The 22,974-nt window shown below is 37.0% G+C and overlaps 1 protein-coding gene across 1 annotated transcript in view; it reads left to right on the top strand.

The window, feature by feature from the left end:
* LOC124589517 (importin-5) overlaps positions 1-20,154 on the top strand; it is a 169,004-nt gene extending 148,850 nt beyond the window's left edge. Inside the window, exons 21-22 of the mRNA XM_047131559.1 lie at positions 3,801-4,020; positions 18,038-20,154. Coding sequence (XP_046987515.1) covers positions 3,801-4,020; positions 18,038-18,124 — 307 coding nt within the window. The 3' untranslated portion in view covers positions 18,125-20,154. The remainder of the gene's footprint in view (positions 1-3,800; positions 4,021-18,037) is intronic.
* The last annotated feature ends 2,820 nt before the right edge of the window (positions 20,155-22,974 follow it).

Here is a 22,974-nt window from a genome sequence, read left to right as displayed (position 1 = left end):
AATTTCTGATTGTCTCGTGGTAGAAAATGTCGTAATAATGTAATGTTAACACAAACCAATACTGAGAACCTGATGAAAAATAAGAAAGTGAAAAAGAAATGTAAATCAATGCTAATTGGTATTTCTGTTAATCAGTTTTGGATTGCAATTGAGAAAACAAAATATCAAATTATAATGTAAGTATACAGATGAAAAGACTACTCATCAAGTTTTGACAGGAGAACACACATATAAAGGTATCGAAATTTGCAAGCTTTGGGAGCCAGAGGCTCCTTCTTTTGGTAAAAGGGTTGAAGGGGAAGGAAGATATGTGAATGGAAAGGACTGGTGAGGTTTAGAAAAAGTTGCCCAGAACACTAGGTCAGGGGAGACTTACCTGATGTGATGGCAACGAAAGACTGATTGTTGTGGGCTACACTGGATGAGAAGCACGGGGACTACACTGGATGAGCAGCATAGAAAGCTAAGTGCATTGTATGTGGTAGATATGGGGGTGGAGGGAGGGGGGGGGGGTGGGCAGGGAAAAAACAGACAGTTCAGAAAATAAAACGTTAGAAAACTAAGAGGGAGTGAAGAAAAGAATAGTTATGTTGTAATGCCATTTCTCCGTCCTGCGGAGTTCTGAGAAACTGGTGTCTGGAGGAAGAATCCAGGTGGCACATGTATTATCTGTCTTTTGTATTACTGTATCTTACACCTTAGCCAGGTTTTCCAATCACATCTGATGGAGTCCCCAACAATCAGTCTTTCCTTCTTATCCCACCTGGTTAGTCTCCCCTGACCCATCATTCTGGGCAACTTTCCTGAGCTCTCCCCATTTCCTACACCTCTCCATTCTTTTCCTTTACCCTTTACATGTAGAAACTCAAGAAACTAAATTATTAAAGCACACAGGTAATACAATAAAAGTCGCTCCTGGTTAGGAACTCTTAAATGTCACAAAAGCGGTTACTTCCCTGTTGCTGCATCTCTCTCGGTCGGCTACTGCTGCCTTAAGTTGTTTGCAGATGGTGCAGTCCAGTGAAGTCATGAAACCCTCAAAATAAATTACAAAATGATTTAGAGATTGTGAGAGATCTCACATGAATACTACAAAGAATCTGTCGAATTTTAATTACACAGTGAATCACACAAATTTAAAGATTGATGATTCTACTAAATGTCTAGGGGTTACAGTTACAACCAACTTGAATTGGAAACATCACATAGAAAAGACAGTTTAATTTTGCAGAATACTTAGCAGATGTAACACATCTACTAAAGAAACTATCTACACTAAGTGTGTTTGTCCTCTCCTGGAGTTTCGTGGTGTGGTAAGGGATCTGTACCAGATAGGATTGACAGAGGACATTAAAAAGGGCACTCATTTTTGTATTAAGGGCAAGGGAGTGTCATGGATATAATCACAAGAAAGTGTGTGTCACTGATATAGGCGAGTTGGTGACTGATCGTTAAAGCAAAGGTGGTGTTTGTCATGGGGAGATCATTCCAGGAAATGAAATTAGTCACCAGTGATCTGCAAATATGAAAATATTTTGTAGGCATTCACCTACCAAGCGATAAATGACCATCGTAATGAAATTGGGGAAATCAGAGCTTGCGCGAAAAGATTTATATGTGCGTTTTTCCCATGCCCTATTAGAGTGTGTAATGGTTGAGAAACAGCCTGAAAGTGGTTCTATGAATCTTCTGGCAAAGGCTTAAGTGTGAAATTGCAGAGTAGCTGTATAGACGTAGATGAGCAGTTCATTATTAATGTTAAAAATTTGATGTTAATTTCTGCTCAGTGATCATGTGATGCACGATTTCCCCTTATTGTGTTAATTACAAATAACGTAAAGGTAATGTCACAATTTTATGCAGTCGAGGGTGTTGTGAAAACAGCTAACATAACATGCAATGTGGAAGCCATTTTGCATCATCATTCCCAGAACCAATAATTGAACCAACTAAAAGGCTTAAACCATAGGCAATCTTGGATGAAGATTTCTGAACCTATGCTCTTGAGGATTTCTCTCTTTAATAAGTAAAGTGTATACTAAACACAAGAAGTGGCTACTAGGGTAGCAAAATATGTGTGGCAATGCACATGCAAGTTGTTTAGAGTAGAGACTGCCTCCACTGATTTGATAATGTTCAGATTTCATAGAGGGTAAACCACCAGCCCCATTAATTAGAGAAAGTACCAATCATCTTGGCAGCTTGAAGAAAGAGAATATTAATTTAACATTAACCTACTGGGAAAGGTCCAGGATTTAGGTTCGCTTACAAACAGTAACATTGCACGCTGGTACTAAGGACAGAAAATTGTTGAAGCTAGATATCTAATGTCAGTGACCCCAGTTGGAGTGTGTGTCGCAAAGATCAGCAACCCAGTGGAGGCAGTTTGTTTATAGCCATTGACTATGTGATATCAAATGGTGCTAGTACAGAATTGGAATGAGAACTAATTTAGGCATACATGGTAATTGGATGCTTTTATAGCCTTTGTGCTTCAGTAATAGTAGTGGCCCAACATTTCATGGAAGATGAGAAGGTTGTGGATAAATTTCGTGGATGTTGCAGTATTAGTGAGACACTCCAACTTGACAGTTATAAACTGGGTTTCAGAAGTGATTGGGGTTGGTAGTAGGTATAGAGAAGCATGTTAAATTGTTCTAAATGCCTTATTCAGAAATCGCCATCAGCAGTTAATCAGACTCCTTTTTGAGGGCAGGTGTCCTGGTCACAAACAAGCCCAACTTTTTGAGTGAGTTAACATTGGGTGGGGAATCTGTTATCACAAGAGTGTTACAAGGTGTCACTGACTGCAAGTCTAAATTAAAATGCACAGGAAGATAGGAAAATATTTCTGCTTGGCAAGTGCTACAAGAAATAATTTTGGATTATCTGAGCAGTCAACATGGAACATTTATCTTGTATACAGCCATGCTGATTTCGAAAGGACACAATTAGAGTGTTCCCCTTTAAACATTTTTGTGTGTTGACTCTGACGTGTTGAACCTTCAGAATAACTCTACTTTGTGAACCATGATAGAACAGCATGATTGACTTCACCACTACAGTGAATCTTCAGGTAATTTCAACTTACTGTAAAGAAGTACAAATACTTCTTTTAACAAATGCTTATGTTGCTTCTAAAATTATAACCAATTTTTGTATTCAACATTTAGCAACATTACGAACATCACTTGTATGTACAGCTTGAAATCATACGTTCGACTCATGACATTACAGGGATGACCTTTTTGACAGATTTCCTTCTGTCCGGTTATGCCGCCTTACTTCATTGTCATGTTGCACTACTACTTACTCAGTGGTGCACCATGCTACACCAAACTGGGATGCCAATTGATGGAGGTTACACAAGTGCGGGAAATTATTTCTTACCTTAATGCAAAAACTGTTTCAAATTTCTAGAGGGAATTTTTATAAAAGCATTGCGTCCGAGCATTGCACAAATGTCAGTTTCATACAAAATAAATGACAAATGGGGGAAAGAAACGGAGTAAACCTATCACAATATGTGCTTATTTATGACACTTTCCAAGTTACGTGATAGTAAAAAAGCATGCAAAATTATACTTCATAAAATATCCAACCAAATGGAATGCCACAATGAGTTGACAGTGTGGAATACTGAAAATACACAAAAAATTCTTAGTTTATTAACAGGATATACAAAATAAACAATGAAAATATATTATCTGGACAGGCCAGATTATGGAAAGATACTGATGTAATAATTTGGTTGTCAGTATAAGTACTTTGCCTGATTTACTTCGTTTTATTTTCTTCAGGTTGTCATGGCTACCTGTATGGGAAGATGATGATGAATCACCGCATGTGTATGGTTATTTATGTGACCTGATAGAAGCAAATCATCCACTTGTTCTTGGTCCAAATAATAGTAATTTACCAAAACTGATAGCTATTATTGCTGAGGCATTTGCGAAAGATGCCATCAATACGGAACATGATGTGGCAAAACGAATGGTTGCAATAATTAGACACATTCAGGTAAGTTGAGTGGAAATACTATAATGCATTGTGTATTTGGATACAGTAAAACTGCACCCAATAAATTGTTTTACTAACTGGCTGTTAATACTATCTGCAAACCAGTTCTTTCAAGTGTAATAAATTTTTTCCAAATTCTGTTCTGTTCTCCTATTTCATAGAGAAAAAAGATTTTCCCCCTCATTGTAAAAGGAATCATTTTAATGCATTCCATGTAACAAGCTAGCTAGTTGTATGTCACTTTTAATTAACAGTATGCATGTATGTACATGTCAGTGGCATACACTCTTTGTGTGCGCAAGTTATATCTCACTTTTTCGTAAATATAGATCCAGTTTTATTGTTTGAAAATGGTTTTAAATGACTTATATACATTCTGATACATTAGGAGTTAGAAGGATTGAAAGGATTGCTTCCTCAGCATTTATTGAGTTTTGTATGTTGTTTCACAAAAATTAAGTTACAAATTAAAGTTGTAATTATTGTGACAGCAGTACTTACTTGCAGGCTGCCAGAACAGGAATATATAGGAAGGGGCTGACCAAATAACCAAGAAACAATTTAATAACCAACTTTAGGAACAATAAGTTGGTTATGTAACACTTAGTTTTGGCTTTTTAAGCCTGTTATCCCTTGTTTAGGTTAATAATAATAATAATAATAATAATAATAATTTGTCCATGTTAACTTTACAGTCTTGGACATCGTCATTTTTTGTACAATTATATCAATATCATGTCATTCCAAGAATGAATATATACATCAAGTAGCACATTGTATATCATTCCATGCAATAATGTTGCAAACACATCAGCACATTATATATCACTCCATATGTATAATGATTATATACATCAATTAGCCAATTATAACAATACCACCAGTAATATACTGCAGTATGTAAAAGAATAAACTAACAGTACTGTAGCTCAGAATTCTTTTAATGAGTATAAACGTCTTTCTGTTAACATATTTTTCAACTTGCCCTTGAAAAGATTGCCATGGAGTTGCTTTATATTTTTTGGCAAGGTATTATAGAATTGTCTCCTACATATGGACTGTGGTCTGTAGCTTTCTTGTTAGTCCGTATCCTATGATAGTCACTTTTGGCTCGAGTATTGTAATTATGGGTGTCATTGTTCTCTACACTATTTTCCTCATTCTCTTTTACAAACATTATGGCCTTAAATACACACAATGAATAAACAGTCAGTAATTTATAATTTTTGAAATAGTCCCTACAGGCCTGGTGTTTGCTTATATTAGCAATTATCCTAACTGCTCTCTTTTGAAGCCTGAAAATGTGATCCATATAGACAGTGGGTGCACCCCAGATCTCGATCCCATGTTGCAGATGTTAGTGTATTAACCCATAATACACTTGTTTAAGGACAAGTGGAGCTACTATATTTGCAAGACGTTTTAGTAAGTAAATATTACTAGAAACCTTTTTACAGGTGGAGCTTTCCAAGTGAGATGTTCATCAATCAATATGCCTAAAAACTTATGTTTGTCAGATGTTTGAACTGTAGAAAGTGATTGAGTATGAGTATTATTAAAATGTAGCAAGAACTTTATTACTACAGTCTTGTCCTTATTCAGTGTAAGCTTATTAACTGTTAAATATTCTGTGATCATTTCAAAGTTCTCTTTGTTGCTTTGGAATGCTGCTTGCTCTGTACAGCCCCAGCTAATAAAAGATGTATCATTAGCATAGTTCACTAGTTTGGAGTTTTGTGGCTGTGTTATATCATTAATATATACTATAAACAAAAATGGTCCATTATACTTCCTTGGGAACTCCACAATTGAGAGTTCTGTATGCTGACTTTACTGTTTGGATCTTACTTTCATTCTTATAATTCAGTTTTGTGCACTGTCTTCTATCAGGGAGATAAGAACTTAGTAATTTTAGAGCCTCTCCTCTTATCCCGTAATTTTCTAACAGTACTGCATGATTCACAGAATCGAATGCTTTAGAGAGATCTAGGAAAGGCCCTGTAACTTTGTTTCCTTCATCCAGCCTGTTCAGTAGTTCATGGGAAAAAGTTGCTAATGCTGTTATTGTAGATCATCCTTTTCGAAACCCATGTTGTGTTTTAATGAATAGTTTGTATTTACAGAAGAAGGATTCCATTTGATCTAGAATTGTTCTTTCAAGCAGCTTGCCAAGTGTTGAAGTTGGAGAGATTGGCCGGTAGTTATTAATGTCTGCGATAGCCCCCTTTTTACACACTGGTTGTACCTCAGTGATTTTTAAAAGCTCTGGAAAGGTCCCCTGGCCAATTGAACTGTTCATTAAAAAAGCGCACGCATTGCCACTATGAAATGGGAACACAGTGGCGCAAATGTAAATTAACAAGAAGATAGTTACCTAGCAGAAAAAGGTGAAGTACATATACAAATTGCAGCATGTTCACATTATGTGGTTTTGTTTGTTGTGGCTTTAGTCAACATCATATCTTCGCACATTTCGTGCCTTACGTATACCAACCATCAAAATTCCAAGAAAAAGTTAAATTTGTAAACCAAAACATATTTTTAAGATATGCCACCTTTTCTTATTAATTGATGTTCATTCCATTTAATTCCTGTTTTATAGTGGTAATATAGTGTGCTTTTTTATACAGCGAAATACTGGGTAATGGTTGAAAAATCCGAAGCCAGTTGTGAAACAAAAAGTTGTTATTTAAATAACAATGACACATCCCGTTCAAAAGAGATAGTATATGTGATTGACGAAAAAAGTTGAGGAGGGCACATGTGAATGAGTGACAGAGCTCAACAAGGATTATACTGGTCCACAAGAGCCTGGGGCTGATCATTTTTTCCAATATTTTATTGCCACATTAGCAGTGTGTCGTCTAACTTGAGTGGTGTGTGTGTAATATTGTGACTATTGCACAATATTCCTTTAAAGGTTGCAGATCAGTTTGCGGGCTTTATGTCCAAGTGTTATGACTGCAATCAGAGATAAATAAACTGATTTTATTCAAAATTTTATGTGGGAATATTTAGTAGAATGATAGTCTCATAACTAATGTAAGCAATTATTATTTCTGTAGCTTTGAGATCGACACTGTATGTGGTTATGGACAAGTATTTTATTTCTACATGTCTGCCAGCAACCCATTAGAGACCTGTGTAGCAGAGTATAAAATTCCAATCTGAATCGTAGACAGACCCATTGCCAAAATAGTAATTATTTTGCTTCCTGTATTGTGCTTCTGACATTCACTTTTCATGAGTAACAACAAACACAGTTGGGGGAGTAAATGTATTGGCATACAATGTAAGAATTGCTTCTCTTGAAGCTTCTGCAAGCTGTTTGGTTACTGAACTAAGCAACGACATTGCTTCACACGTATGTAAAATATACCGTCTTCACAAGAGTAAGAGATGATACCATCTCCATCCCCCTCCCCTGCTCTCCCTTTTCAAGAGGGTCCTCGAGAATTTTCCTTAGAATAAACTTACGTCATTTATAGATTATCTACATTTCTGCATGCAATCTGTCAGTTATCTGTGGTATCATCCTTTTTAATAATCGTCAGTAGCATTCGTATCTTCGATGATCATTCCACCTAACCAACGAAAGCAAGGAAAACGCCAATGTATTTCTGTATAAGAACAGTAGTGAAATTTATGATCTTGTCATAAATATTTGACTGTTTCTTCCACATATTGTGGTGCTTTCCGAGGTTCTGGTTATGGCGGGGCCTGAGAACTCCACTGTCTTTGTGTAGGTGATATCACATTTATATTGATGTGAGAGTATGACAGTCTTTCTTTGTCCCTTGCTTCCAAACAAGTTGTCTGCCCACTCCTCTTGGCTGCATAGAACCAGCAGCTGACAATATTTCAGGAATTAGCATGAACAGGCTGGGCTTCTAGTGCTTAATAGCATGAGAGACATCTCAGAAAGATCTTGTCAGTAAAACAAGGATAGAAAATATAAAGAGAAGACAACCGCTAGTTTAAAGTATGTGAACTTAGACGGTAGTTACATCTTTACTAACAAACCTAGTTCCATGCAGTATAGTAATGGCATGAGGTATGTGATTTGCATTAGGCATTTTGAATCGTAAGATAGTCACGAGGTTTCCAATGTCCTGGATAATGGAAAACTCAGAGATTTTTTTTTTTTTTTTTTTTTTTTTTTTTTTTTTTTTTTTTTTTTTTTTTTTTTTTTTTTTAAGAACTCTGGTTTTTGCATTTTACCTAAAAACTACAAGAATTGGTATTTGGTTTCTCAGTCAGAAGATACAAAAATGTTTCAGCATTTTTGGAAGTTCAACCACAGGAGTTAAAATAGTGGGTGAAAGTTATTTTTGAAAATAAATAAATTACTACAGAACTACTAAAGGATTTTTAAGACTATATCTATGACAGTTGGTATTTGACTTCTTGATTAGAAATAGTATGTGTTTCAGTGTTCTGGAAATTCAACCTCTAAGGGAGAGCAATAGGGGATGAATATTTAAGAAAATATTTCATTACAGTAAAAAAAAATTAAGCTAAATTTATGAAAATTGCTATTTCACTTCAGTTAGATATAAAGAAAAATTTGTTAGGGGATGAAAGTTGTGGAAATATCTCCACAAGAACGCAAAAGGGAGGATTAACAAATACTTTGGACTCCAGCTACAAGAATCGCTTTTTGGTCAGAAGTCCATTTGGAAAAAAACATGCTTATATGGCCTTAATTAGTGTGAAAGTTAAGATGACATTGCAATTTGTGAACAACATAAAAATTTAATTAAATAAAAACAATAAAAAATTCCAGCAGGCCATAAAGTCTATACAAGCAAAGCAGTGGGCACTAAGCTAATGTTCCTATACATTGACAAAATTTGTAGATTTTGTTCTAAAAGCAATTAAAATTGGCAAGTGACTAAGAACAATATGACACTGGAAAAAAAAAATCACCAGGAAAACTTGGGGAAATTTTTGAGAGTTTCTGGACACACTATAAAAATTTAGAACAGAGTAAGCTTATATATCCATTTCCATGGCCAGTGGATCAGCCTAGTCAGTTGAACCAGTGAGATCACAGACTACATACACAAAATATTTCTTCAAAATCAGTTTAAAAAGTAAACACTTTCTCATGCTTTCTCAACTATTTCAGTTGTTGCTTATTGCTGTATTGCAGAACTCAATCTAAACATTAACTTCACTGGTCTGTGGAAGGTATTAGTGATCAGTTCACTTTTAATGTGTAATAAAAGCTCCATAAATATCTTTGCCAGTATCATCATTATTCATCATTATTGTCTAATATAAAAAAAACTTATACTTTCTCTTAAATCACTGTCGTACACAATGTGATCCAAAGTATCCGGACACCTGGCTGGAAATGACTTAAAAGTTCGTGGCGCTCTCCATCGGTAATGCGGGAATTCAATATGGTGTTGGCCTGCCCTTAGCCTTGATGATAGCTTCCACTCTCACAGGCATACGTTCAGTCAGGTGCGGAAGGTTTCTTGGGGAATGGCAGCCAATTCTTCATGGAGTAGAGGAGAGGTATCGATGTTGGTCGGTGAAGCCTGGCATGAAGTCGGCATTCCAAAACATCCCAAAGGTGTTCTATAGGATTCAGGTCGGGACTCTGTGCAGGTCAGTCCATTACAGGGATGGTATTGTCTTGTAACCACTTCGCCACAGGCTGTGCATTATGAACAGGTGCTTGATTGTGTTGAAAGAAGCAGTCAACATCACCAAATTGCTCTTGATCAGTAGGAAGCAAGAAGGTGCTTAAAACATCAATGTAGGCCTGTCCTGTGATAGTGCCACACAAAACAACAAGGGGTGCTAGCCCCTCCATGAAAAATACAACTACACAACACCACCACTGCCTCCGAATTTTACTGTTGGCACTATACGCACTGGCAGATGACGTTCACCAGGCATTCGCCATACCCACGCCCTGCCATTGGATCGCCACATTGTGTACCTTGATTCATGACTCCACAAAATGTTTTTCCACTGTTCAGTCATCCAATGTTTACACGCCTTACACCAAACAAGGTGTTGTTTGATATTTACCGGCGTGATGTGCAGCTTACAAGCAGCTGCCCAACCATGAAATCCAAGTTTTCTCACCTCCCGCCTGACTGTTATAGTACTTGCAGTGGATCCTGATGCAGTTTGGAATTCCTGTGTGATGGTGTGGATAGATGTCTGCCTATTACACATTACGACCCTCTTCAACTGTCGGCGGTCTCTGTCAGTCAACAGACTAGGGTGGCCTGTACGCTTTTGTGCTGTACATGTCCCTTCATGTTTCCACTTCATTATCACATCAGAAACAGTGGACCTAGGGATGTTCAGGATTGTGGAAATCCTGCGTACAGGCATATGACACAAGTGACACCCAAACACCTGGCCATGTTAGAAGTCCATGACTTTCGCGGAGCACCCCATTCTGCTCTTTCACGATGTCCAATGACTACTGAGGTCGCTGATATGGAGTACCTGGCAGTAGGTGGCAGCATAATCTACATCTACATCCATACTCTGCAAGCCACCTGATGGCGTGTAGCAGAAGGTACTTTGAGTACCTGTATCAGCTCTCTCTTCTATTCGAGTCTCGTATTGTTCGTGGAAAGAAAGATTGTCGGTAAGCCTCTGTGTGGGCTCTAATCTTTCAGATTTTATCCTCATGGTCTCTTCGCGATATATGCGTAGGAGGGAGCAATATATTGCTTGACTCCTCTGTGCTCTGTGAGGGTATGTTCTCCAAACTTCAGCAAAAGTCGGTACCGAGCTACTGAGCGTCTCTCTTGCAGAGTCTCCCAGTGGAGTTTATGTATAATCTCCGTAACGCTTTCGCGATTACTAAATGATCCTCTAATGAAGCGCACTGCTCTCCGTTGGATCTTTTCTATCTCTTCTATCAGCTCTATCTGGTACGGATCCTACACTGGTGAGCAATATTCAAGCATCGGGCAAACAAGTGTACTGTAGCTTGCTTACTTTGTTTTCGTATTGCAATTTCTTAGGATTCTTCCAGTGAATCTCAGTCTGGCGTCTGCTTTACCGACGATTAATTTTATATGGTCATTCCATTTTAAATCACTCCTAATGCCTACTCCCAGATAATTTATGGAATTAATTGCTTCCAGTTGCTGACCTGCTATATTATAGCTAAATGATAATGCACCTTATATGAAAAATGTATGTTTTTGGGGGTGTCCGGGTACTTTTGATCATGTAGTGGATGTTCCATTAAGAAGACTTTATTTATTGATGGTGACTATTTTTGGACTTGTATCCATTCTCAAATCATCTGTCTTCAGAAGTGACTGAATGTAGGCTTGCTTGCATAGAACAACTACAGCAAATAATCCAAATAGTAATACAGATACTTTAGCATGCAACAGACAAGTTACTGTGAATATTGCTGTCATCCTAGGCAGATAAGGTAATTTCTGAATTTTGTCATGGTCTGGGGTCAGTCTCTTCATGCCTGTTTCATCTTTGCCCATACTTCTCTAATAAACTGGCATTCTGTTTTACAAACTACCAATATAGTATCAGTGCTGAGTGCCGGAGACTAGTGCCGTAGTTGCTTCTGGTGTTCTGTTTTTGTTATTCTCATGGAATTAATGGGTAGGGAGAAAATGGCCTAGACTCTAAAACTTTTTACCTGCCGGAAGTTTATGATGATAGACTAATTGGGGAGTAGTGGAAGACAAGCACTGCTTGAGTATCTAAAAACATGCAGGATAATGGAAAAGTTGTTGGTGGAACGTAAATAGTCGATTTGGTGAGTTAATATCGTACATTGTAGTATCTAGAGTGTACCATATACGGTTATTACATAATATTGGTACACTCGACATCACCAACACATGAGGGGCTTTTCAGTCTCATGAACTTGTATTTGTCACACAAATTATTTATCGGTACATACAGCAAGCATTGAAGGGAAGTGTGTTGACAAACACGTCTAGATCTGCATACTTCCTCCACAAGCCAGTGCATGGTGGAGGATACCATGCACCAATACTAGTCATTTCCGTTCCTGTTCCATTCACAAATGGAGCAAGGGAAGAATGACTGTGTGTATGCCTTGGCATGAGCCCTAATTTCTCTTTATCTTCATGGTCACCACATTAAATATACAATGGTGGCAGTAGAACCATTCTGCAGTCAGCTTATGCTGGTTCTCTAAATTTTCTTAACTGTGTCCTGTGAAAAATACATTGTCTTACCTCCAGGTATTCCCATTTGAGTTCACAAACAACCTTGTATTGATCGAACCTACCGATAACAAACCTAGCAGCCCACTTCTGAATTGTTTCGATGTCTTCCTTTAACCTGACCTGGTAAGGATCCAAAACAGAATGGGCCACACTAGTGTTCTGTATATGGTCTCCTTTATGGAGGAATCGCCATTTTCTAAATTTTTTCCAATAAACCAGCCAACCACTCTTCTTCCCCACTACAGTCCATACATGCTCATTCTATTGTATGTCACTTCACAGTGTTGCCCTTAGGTATTTAATGGACATGACTGTGTCAAGCAGCAAACTGCTAATCCTAATATCTGAACATTACAGAATTGTTTTTCCTACTCATATGAATTAACTTACCATTTTCTACAGTTAGAGCTAGCTGCCGTTTGTCCTGTCATCCAGAAATTTTGTCTTTTCTTGTATCCTCCTACAGTCACTCAACAGATGATATCTGCCTGTACCCAACAGCATCATCTGCAAACAGCAGTAAGTTGTTGCTCACCCAGTTCGTCAAATCATTTATGCATGTAGAGAATAAGAGCAGTCCTATTACACTCCCGTGGGGCATTCTTGATGATACCCCTGTCTCTGAATGCTCGCTGACAAGGACAGCGCACTGGTATTCCATTGCTTATGAGGTCCTTTAACCATTTGTGTATCTGGGAACGTATTCTGTATGCTCATACATTCATTAACAGTCTGCAGAGGGCACCGTGTCGATTGCTTTCTGCAAGTCTAGGAATATGCAATCCGCCTGTTGCCTTTTATCCATGTCACAGGATATCGTGTGAGAAATGGGCAAGCTAAGTTCCACATGAGTGACACTTTCTGCAACCATGCTGATTTGTGGACAGAAGAGCTTTCTTGTCTCAAGGAAATGCATTATATTTGAACTGAGGATATGTGTAAGAATTCTGAAGCTAACCCGTGTTAAGGGTACTGGTTTGTAACTTTGTGGATCTGTTCATTTACTCTTCTTACGTACAGGAGTCACGTGAACTTTTTCTCAATCACTTGAGACTTTTTGCTGGGTGAGATACAGGCGATAAATGCTAGAGAAGTACAGGGCCGATGCCGTAGTGTACTCCCTATAAACCTGAATTGGGGTTGCATTCAGATCTGGTGACTTATTTGTTTTCAGCTCTTCCAATTGCTTCTATATGCCAGGGATACCTGTTATCACATCCTCCATATGAGAGTCTGTGTAACAGTCAAGCGACAGTATGTTTCTACGATCCTTCCGTGTGGATGATTTTAAAAAACTTCAACTTTCCTTTTGCTATCTTCCATTGCTACACCAGACTGTTCAATGTGAGACCGGACATAAGGCTTCGATCTGCTTAGTGATTTTATGTAGTACCAGAATTATCTTGGGTAATAGGCAAGGTCTTTTACTAAGGTACGACAGCCATGTAATTGAGTCTGCTTATGTGTATCCTCGACAGTTGCAGTGGGCTGGGTGCGGCAGCTTTACAGGTCTACCTCAACCAACAACATAATGTGATTTTGTAAATGTGTGTATGGCAACTCCTTAGTGTTGTCATAGCTCTGTAGACAGTTACAGTTTTCACCAGGTGCCGTTACCACTTCCCAGATGAAAGCTGGCAACAGCACTATTAGCTGCTGGAGTCTTCTTACTCTACCTCGGCTATAGTTGTACGCTTAATGCATTAATCTTTTTCCTGGTGCTTGAATTTCTAAACAACTTTGTCTGTCATTTTTGCTTTCTTTTTTGAACAGAGTTGTGATGTTTCTGGTTCCACAGCATTTTCTGAATTTTGTTATTAATCCACAGTGGGTCATTGTTATCTTTAGTCCACTTACTTGGCACATACTTCTCCAGGGCGTCATTCACAATCTGTTTAGACTTTGCCCATAACCAGTCGAAGTTCATCATACTGGAACTAAATGTTGGCCATCCAATATCTATTGGGATGCAGACATCTACTTATTTTCTCTTTCTTCAAAAAATACTTTCCTAGCCTTCTTGATATATTAATTAGCTTTAATAACCATTGTCGCTACAGTACAGCGATCATTAATTCCTCTCTGTATAGGTCAATCCAAATGAAGTGGTCCAATAAAATTGAAGTTGGTTGCTTGACCATTTTTAAATATTTTAATTTTTTATATGTGATTACCCTATAATTGAAAAGTTCAAAACAGTTTTTAAAAAGATTTTTACCTTTCACATTTACTGAATGGTGGCCATTTTTGTTTGTAAGTGCGACAATGTTTCAGTTTTAGAGACGTTAGCGAAAATATGAATATCTCTGCACTGGGTTAAGTTACAACATTGTCCATTACACAAAATACCCTACATTCAAAAATAACCAGTCAAAATGACTCCTAAAGTTTGCTACACAAATTTTCAAAAATCCACTTTTTAGGCCCAAAAATATCCGACAAGGAGTGATTTATGAGATTCTATTATCTTTTTTCCTATAATTCGGTATCATACACTACTGGCCTCATATAGAGCAAGAACACTTACAAATATTTCCTTAAATTTTTACGAATTTTTGAAATTTGAAAATTTTCATTTTTTGTAAAGTTTGTGGTTAGTTATCTCGGGTGGGACTGAATATAAAAATATGATTTTTGCATAGTTTGTACATCTATATGATAGCAACATACTGTAAAAATTTCAACATTGATATCTGACTGTGAACAAAGATATGAATTTTTGAAAATGAGAAGATAATTCACATTACTCTACAACTGATCTTATGGCTGTTGCCTATTCATGTGTTATATTGGCAGGATATAATCAATTATTGAAGTAAGGTACTGAATTATATACAAAAAGTAGAAACATCACTGAAATTAATATTCAATTAACATCCTTCGGGGTGCGACTGTTCCTAAACCTGGCGGTGAATGTTAAGAACACTTATTTCTTCAGACAGCTATTGTGATATAGAATAAGTCCTCCTAGCACTGCGTAAGACCTCAAGCACTGGAAGTTTCCTTAAAACATTTTTCAATGCCATCCAAACTTTGTCACTAGATTTGTTGAATGAAGTTTTCGGGCCAGCAGGATGGTAAAAATGCACAAAAGCATCATTGTTTTCCAAACTTATTCTTTCAACCTCTTCAAGCCACCACTGTCCTTCATACACACATGCCACTATGGCATTCAACGTTAAAGACATAGATGTAATTTTACTGACAAAATGATCCTCATAAATTTCGGTTTCTGATGTTGCATACCATCGAACTAAGTTTTCTGCAATGCCAAGGAATTAGCAGGAATGTCTTGTTCCTTTTATTGCTATAGTTTTCAAATCTGGTTTGAAATATTGTTTTCATATGCATAACCATTTCTTTCTTGATCAGAAAATAAGTAATGCCTTCAATATTATCCTTGCAAAAGACATACATGTCCCGTACTGTGAGAATTTGGTCTATGGTTGGTCTTTGTAGGCTGGCTTTACTTACTTCATGTTTTGTTGTACCTCCTACTCCATCACATGCATTTTTACCATGGCAAGATGCAAGAAAGTGCCATTCAGCCTCCAACCCAAAGTCTACTTCGTAGTTGCAAAGATTTGAAAAATTCTTTTTCTTCTTATACTGACTACCACTTCCATCTGAAAAGTATATCAGCTTCTCAACCTTGGAAAATACAGCCAAAGTGTTGTGCTCCAAGTAGTCACTTAGAATGCAAATTGAAGAACTGCAAACTTCGTCTTCTTATTCTTAAAATAGAGAATAAATGGATGCACTGTTGCCTGGTCGTTGACCCAGTGGTACCCTTGTATTGCATCTTGAATCACAAATGTAAAATTTTCTGCAAAATCAACTAGCACTATGCATTCAGTTTCATGAAGTCTTGCTTTTTTTGCCCTTCAAAAACTTACTTAACTTACTTTGGATTTTAGAAACATAGTGGGGACTTGAGTTTTTGTAAGTTAGCAGTTAAAGATTCCAAGTTATCCTGAGATTTAACCACTGTTACTATTTCTGCCCTATCAGTTGTGATTCACTGTTTGAAGGTAACACTGTCTGACATTTCCTCATCATATTCGTGATACAATTCAATAACGATTTCCTTACCAGGGCATTTATTACACAAACTCATCATGCAGTCATAAATGTTAGTGTCAGACACCATTAAATCTAGTAACTCTTTGTAGTTAAGATCACTGAGTTTTGCACCCACAGTCATCTGTTTGACATTTTGATGATATAAACAAACACGTAAGGAGTGTGGCTCTGAGGATCCAGCCAAAATACACCACTTAGGGCAGAGGTACCAAAATTTTGACCTTCCAGTTTTGCATTCAGGATGAGAATTTTGGAAAGCTACATACAGTTGATTTAAATTTGACAACACTAGTCGTTTCTGCTTTGTTACTTTAACTCCATTTATAACAAATCTTTTGCTATCTTTGCAACCTGGGCACATTCTACTGCTTTCATTATCTTCAAAACACTGCTGGATCTTTTTGTTTCTTCACGTATACCTACTCCTTTCTTATTTCCTAAAACTGGAGGAATGCCTTGCTCTTTCACTAATTTTTGGGTTAGTTTAACCAAATGGTGAGGAAACATTGAATTCATGACCTGAATGAAGTCCAGTATGGACTCGGAATGTGTGCCCGAGCCCTCTCCTGAGCATCACTTTTTCTTTAATGTTTAATTGAATTCTATTTGTTTTCTTATTTTAGGATAAAAATTTGTGATTTTATTTCTCACTCAAAACAGATGCTCACACGTCTTTTGTTAACACATCTGACTTAAACATGTTGCATTTTTATAGAATTAAGTACATGACTCAACTTGCCCCCACGTACCAAACCATTCTGGAGTCGCTTGTGGAGAATTTTTTTTTTTTTTTTAATAGGTTTTGAGTTAATCAAAACTGCAAACTGTTTTATGGAATGAAATATCTTGAATACCTGTCATGAAAGTGAACACTACCTACTGCAAACCTATGGCATTTATTGTCCACATGTTGGTAATAAAAAAAGCAATCAAATAAAGAAATGATTTGCATGTATTTTAATCTTCATAACCTTTTTTTCTGTCTAAGCCATTAGCCCAGTGTACCTCTCTTTTTTTACCATCATTACTTTCATTTGTAAGTCTAGTGCCAATTCTTTCTTCATGGAATCCTCACATTTTGTTAACTTCTAAGCCATCCATAGTATTGAATGTGGAGCACTTTCTGAAGCTTATCATGGGCTCATTTGAGATTCTCCTCCAGGCAGTGAGAATCCACTGTCCCATCACAGGCAGTAGTGTGTTGGCCGTTCTTTAAACCAGGACAAGCGGAACTCTTAGACAGTCACAGATCAGTATCTATATTGGGATACTAAATATGAAAAAAGTTCTAGTTCCAATGACTGACGTTTGAGGAAGACCACTATTCTGTAATCAAATAACCAACTTGATCAGTAACATCCCAGTAAGCTGTTACAGAAATGAGGGAAAATAGTTGCCAAAAGTACACATACAGGGGATGAACAGTTTCGAGCTGTACATCATGTCAGTTTTATTAGAGTTGAAACTATTGGTTGATGAAGATTATTACTGGAATGGAGTTAATTCCTCATAAATCATGTATTCTCACATGATGGTTCAGATAAAAATTGAGAAAATGTTCTACATTTAGTGTTTAGGAGATCGTAACTCAAATTAAGTGCCCCCACCCACCCTGTTCTCTGTATCTCTCTATTTGTCTGTCATGAATTTTTTGGGTTTATTGTATTTAGTAAACCACCATTAGTTAACTACAGACTAATGATGTTATTTATTTCAATTTCCAGGGCACAGGTGAAATGTTTCAGGTTTGTGTTGGTCAATTGACTGCAGAGCAGCAGCAAGCACTACACCAGGTGCTCAGTGGAGCCTAGTGACAGCCTCCAGGTGCCACCACTGTTGCACATGAACACATTTATTTTACATAAAACTTCTGAATCTTGAAATGAATTACACAGGAAAATTTAAATTAGTTTGCTTCTCACATTTTAAAATTCATGTTTTGTTGCACTCTGTGATAATTGAAAATATCTGTTTTCCAAACAATGTGTTAAAATTACTGTATTTAATTTTTTTTTTTTTTCCTGGAAAGTGTGTTGGCAACATTTAGTATTTCGTGCTGAAGCTCTAGTGCATCTGCTTGAGTTTTCCATTCCCTGATGTCTTTCAACCTGCCTTATGCTGCCTTTTTTCTTTGGAGCTCAGATTTTATTTTAAGAGAATTTCGTAGCATGAGTTTGCTTATTTCACCTCTTGTAATGTGTATTGGTGTTGCTATTCAAAGTTGACGTATTTTGTTGCAAAGCAACCAACAGATACAATACTGGTGACCATATTTTATATAAAATAATTTTACAATATAATTAATAAATAGTCCCTACATTTCACACATCATTTGAAGTCATATTAAAAATTTAATGTAAATAGTAAATGCTCATTCGTTCTGGAGGATGTTGACAAAATTGGCTTTCGAAGCATTGTAATGTGACTTCTTAATGATTTGTGGGGTAATTATTAGGGAATTCTGTAAATATTAATTGTAATCTGATGACAGATTTGCTATAGAATGTGTAAAAGAATAATGTATTATTACATACGTTGAAATTCATATACATAAACAAATACATGAATAATGTTACAATCTGTGATAGTCACGTGACTAAAATCGCTTAAGTTAGTGGTATGGCTTGAGGTTTGTTCCCATGCCCCCACATATTTTGCTTGGAGTCCATTTAAGGGAGTGATTTGAATTTATAAAAGTCTGAACTGTATACTTATGCTATATCATTTCTTTGGGCTTTTCTACACTGACACTTTCAACCTGTGTAGCTTGTGTAAAATTGTGAAAACAAATTTGTTGTTCAACTGTTAAGCTGTTTAAAATTTGTTTTAAAATTTTGGCCCAAAGGAAACATTACATTGCTACTAAAGCTTACAAAATATGATTCACATGCATCATTGTGGATGATTTATTATTCCAATATTTGGAAACTGTATTGCCAATGTTATATAGCTTTGGCACAAGACTGCTTTATTATTGCATCACTGTAGGACATTGTGGATATTTATTTTAAGACTTTAATAAATGAATCTGCGCTATGTTTTGCCTCTTGTATGGAAAAGTGACAGTGCTGAAAAAGAGATAAGTAGTCACACCCCCATTTCTAATTCAATTATGAAAGTCTACTTGGAGTAATAGAAGTTTTTATGACAGCATGACATGGACAACTTCGAAAAACCTAAATTTAAGAAACCAAAAATTTAATATGCCCAAGTGCTGCATGTATTAATAAAAATGTGGTGGATAATATAAAATTCTCTTGATAATAGACATTAGCTGGATCATATCTGTGTATGGTTTATACATGATGGTCCAAGAATTGCATTGGTCCAGAAGAAATGATACTGCTCTTGTTTATGAAAAGCAGAATTTGTGGTAATACCATGTCGTCCTTTTAAAGCATGGAAAATAAAAACAGAATTGACCTTTATTTGTTGCTTTTCCACTCAAGCTGCAAATGGTCCAAAAAATAAGAGGCCTATAACTATGTTACTAATGACTGCAGTTGTTAAATTCTCCATGATTATATTTGGCCAATGACAGATGTAGTCCCCCCGATCTATCTATATATCTCTCTCTCTCTCTCTCTCTCTCTCTCTCTCTCTCTCTCTCTCTCTCTCTCTCTCTCTCTTTTTCTTTTGTTCTGTCTCATATATTTGGTTATTGAAAGTAACACCATATTATGGAATCAAAAATTTTGGTTACTTCTGTTACTGCAAACCTTCAACAAATGCATGTGTCAGAACAGTTAAGCAATGTAAAAACTTTTTATGAGAGTTACTGAACAAATAATATATCCACTGTTTACTGATCTACTTCATAATAAAGTTTAATTTTTGATTAGCTGCTTATACTATCACTTAAAGCATCAGTACATAAATAGACAGCATGTGCAACAGTCAGTGTTTCCACTCCCTTTTTTTATATGATTTTCAGCACAAATTTTGATGGCATCACGATAATGTATAAAGTCTGAAACATGAATTATTTTACTTCATGTGGATAGAGTGATTGTATATAACTTAGTGGAAGATAATAAGCCCCAGCCTCTCCCAGCTCAGTATTTAACCTTCTCAAAACTATCTGGGAAATTGTTAACATAATTACCAGGTGTACATGTATGAAATGCGAAACACCCCCCCCCCCCCCCCCCCACACCCCCACCCCAAAGAAACACATTAAATTCAGAAGAATGATAAATAGTGCTTTACTCAAAGTGTGCTCCATCATTTGTTATACATTTTCCCCATATTTCGGGCAATTTGTGAATACCAAGCCAGTAAAAATTTTCCGCTTTTGCTGCAAAACATCTGTCCGCATCTTCGTTCAAACCAGAGTATTGCTCAGCAAATGCATGACCCGTCAATGCAAACAAGTGGTAATTGGGAGCAGAGCCAAGTCTGGTGAGTAAGCAGCATGGGGTACAACTTCCCAGCTGAATGCTTCCAGTGTGTCGTGAACTGGTTTTGCCATATGTGAAGGAGCGTTGTCACGAAGAAAAATTACTTTGTGTTGCTTGTTTTGGTATTGTGGTGTGAGGGTCCCCCCCCCCCCCCCCCCCCCCCCCCCCCTCCGCCCTTCCCAAACAGCAAGCGGGGCAGATCAGTCGGTTGTCATTTGTAAAAGTTCATAATAGAACACGCCCCGCCAGTCCCTCCAAACACAGAGCATTGTCTCTCTGCCAAAGAAATTCAGTCTTGCAGTCAATGTGAATGGTGTGCCTTGGTCTACCCATGATTTTTTTGCACTTGAGATTCTCAAAATGAATACACTTTTCGTACCTTGTAACTATACGGTGCTAAATGACTTCCTTTTGTACCGAGCGAACAAATTGTCACACGTTTTTGCCCTTTTCCATTTGCCTGTTGTTCAATGTGTGTGGTATTCATCTACATTCATAACGAGTTTGTGTTTTTGAATCATCTTTGTTCAAAATTGCTTCCAATTCCACATAATTATTATTATTTTTTTTATTTTGGCAGTTTTCCATGTTCCTTGCCACAACATTGAAGTCACCATTTTTGTAATGCCGAAACTACTGTTCACACGTATCTTGCGATGGAACATGTTCACCATAAGCTTTCCAAAGTAATCATATGATTCAGCAGCAATTTTCTTCAAATGGAAACAAAAAATTAATGTTGTTCATGAATGCTGTTTGTTCGGTATAATTTTCGACATACTGAACGTAAAAAAACAACACTATACATACACTTTTCCACTTATCACTCGTGTGCATCTGACACTTGTTGGTGACACAACAAAATGGCACAGTGTCAAATCTTTAGAGTTCAGTCAGCATTGGTGCAAGATTTGTTGGCCGCAATCAGCATTTCATACTTGTAGACCAGGTACAGTATGCCAAATACAAATACAAATTTTATAGATTTAAAATGTGAATATTTTGAAGAATATTTGGTGGTAAATGCAAAAACAATAGTAGAATGTAGGAAGTATTTATCTGTTCCAAGTACTTTGGTGCTGGGTTTAACATTTGCAGAAAGTTCTTAATATTTCAGTAAGCAAACTATCAAAATATTCATATCTCTTGACCAATTGATAATTCAATTTGAAGTACAACAGCAGCTCAAGTTATCTAAATTTCCTTGTTGTTTAGCTTTTATACCTAATTTTGAAAGTTTGAAAATAAATGTTTTGTAATGTATGCTATGGGCCATTGAAATTGCAGTACCTGGAAGGGACCATACAACTAACATCAAATTGACATGAAGTGTATTACATGCTTGTGTAAGCAATTTATTACTATTTGGGGTCACCTACATCCTTTATAGAAGGAAAACTAACACTCTCATTCAAAAATCCCATTTGAACGTTGGTGTTTTGTGAGAATATTGTGTTATGCTTTGTTGCGCTGTATTGCTGCTGTTGTAGTTTGGGATCCCTTGACTGTCAAGTAAATACAGAATTGGTGGGTTCAGGAGTGCCATACGAGACGCCACACAGAATCTCAGTGGCCCTGTGTGACTTAGGCTCAAGAGGACAGACATTGTTCGTTCTGCCGTGCATGATCAGGCGGCCGTGTCACACACTGTAAGTCAGAAAATAGGCTGGTTTGCAGCAGTAATAGTTGGAGCACAACAAACTGTCAACCTAGGGACCATTGTTGTAGGTTCCCTTGATGTGGCAGCAGACAGTGTTCGCCAACAGTGTCATCACACAGTCACGGCATTTGGTGTGATGGTACAGAATGCAATCTTTATATTTCTGACATGTAATGGGTTATCTTCAGGTTTCCATGACATTGTCTTTCAACAAAATAATGTAAAACCTCATGTTTCCCATGCTGTTGTGATACACCTCAATATAGAAGGCATTTGTTGCATTGGGCAGCACGTTCCAGACCTCAAATCCACTGAAAACATGAGTTTCGGAGACACTAACGTATCAGCCTCTGATTGATGAACTCCTGGCATAGAGGTGAAGCAACATGGAATGACAAATTACCTACTATGCTGTAGGAACAGACTAAGTAAAATTTAATTATTTGCTATCATCCTGGTGTTGCAATTTTTATGGCCAGCAGTATACTTTTGTAAAACAGTGTTTTCATTACACTAACGAACTTGTGGCTTTTCTGAAAAATTTGCTGTTTAGTGCATAACTTTGTATTTAGTGCATAACATAGTATTGGACAGGCGAGAA

Source organism: Schistocerca americana, chromosome 2, assembly GCF_021461395.2.
Source record: "Schistocerca americana isolate TAMUIC-IGC-003095 chromosome 2, iqSchAmer2.1, whole genome shotgun sequence".
NCBI classification, from domain to species: Eukaryota; Metazoa; Arthropoda; class Insecta; order Orthoptera; family Acrididae; genus Schistocerca; species Schistocerca americana.
This window is presented reverse-complemented; position numbering and strand designations above follow the sequence as displayed.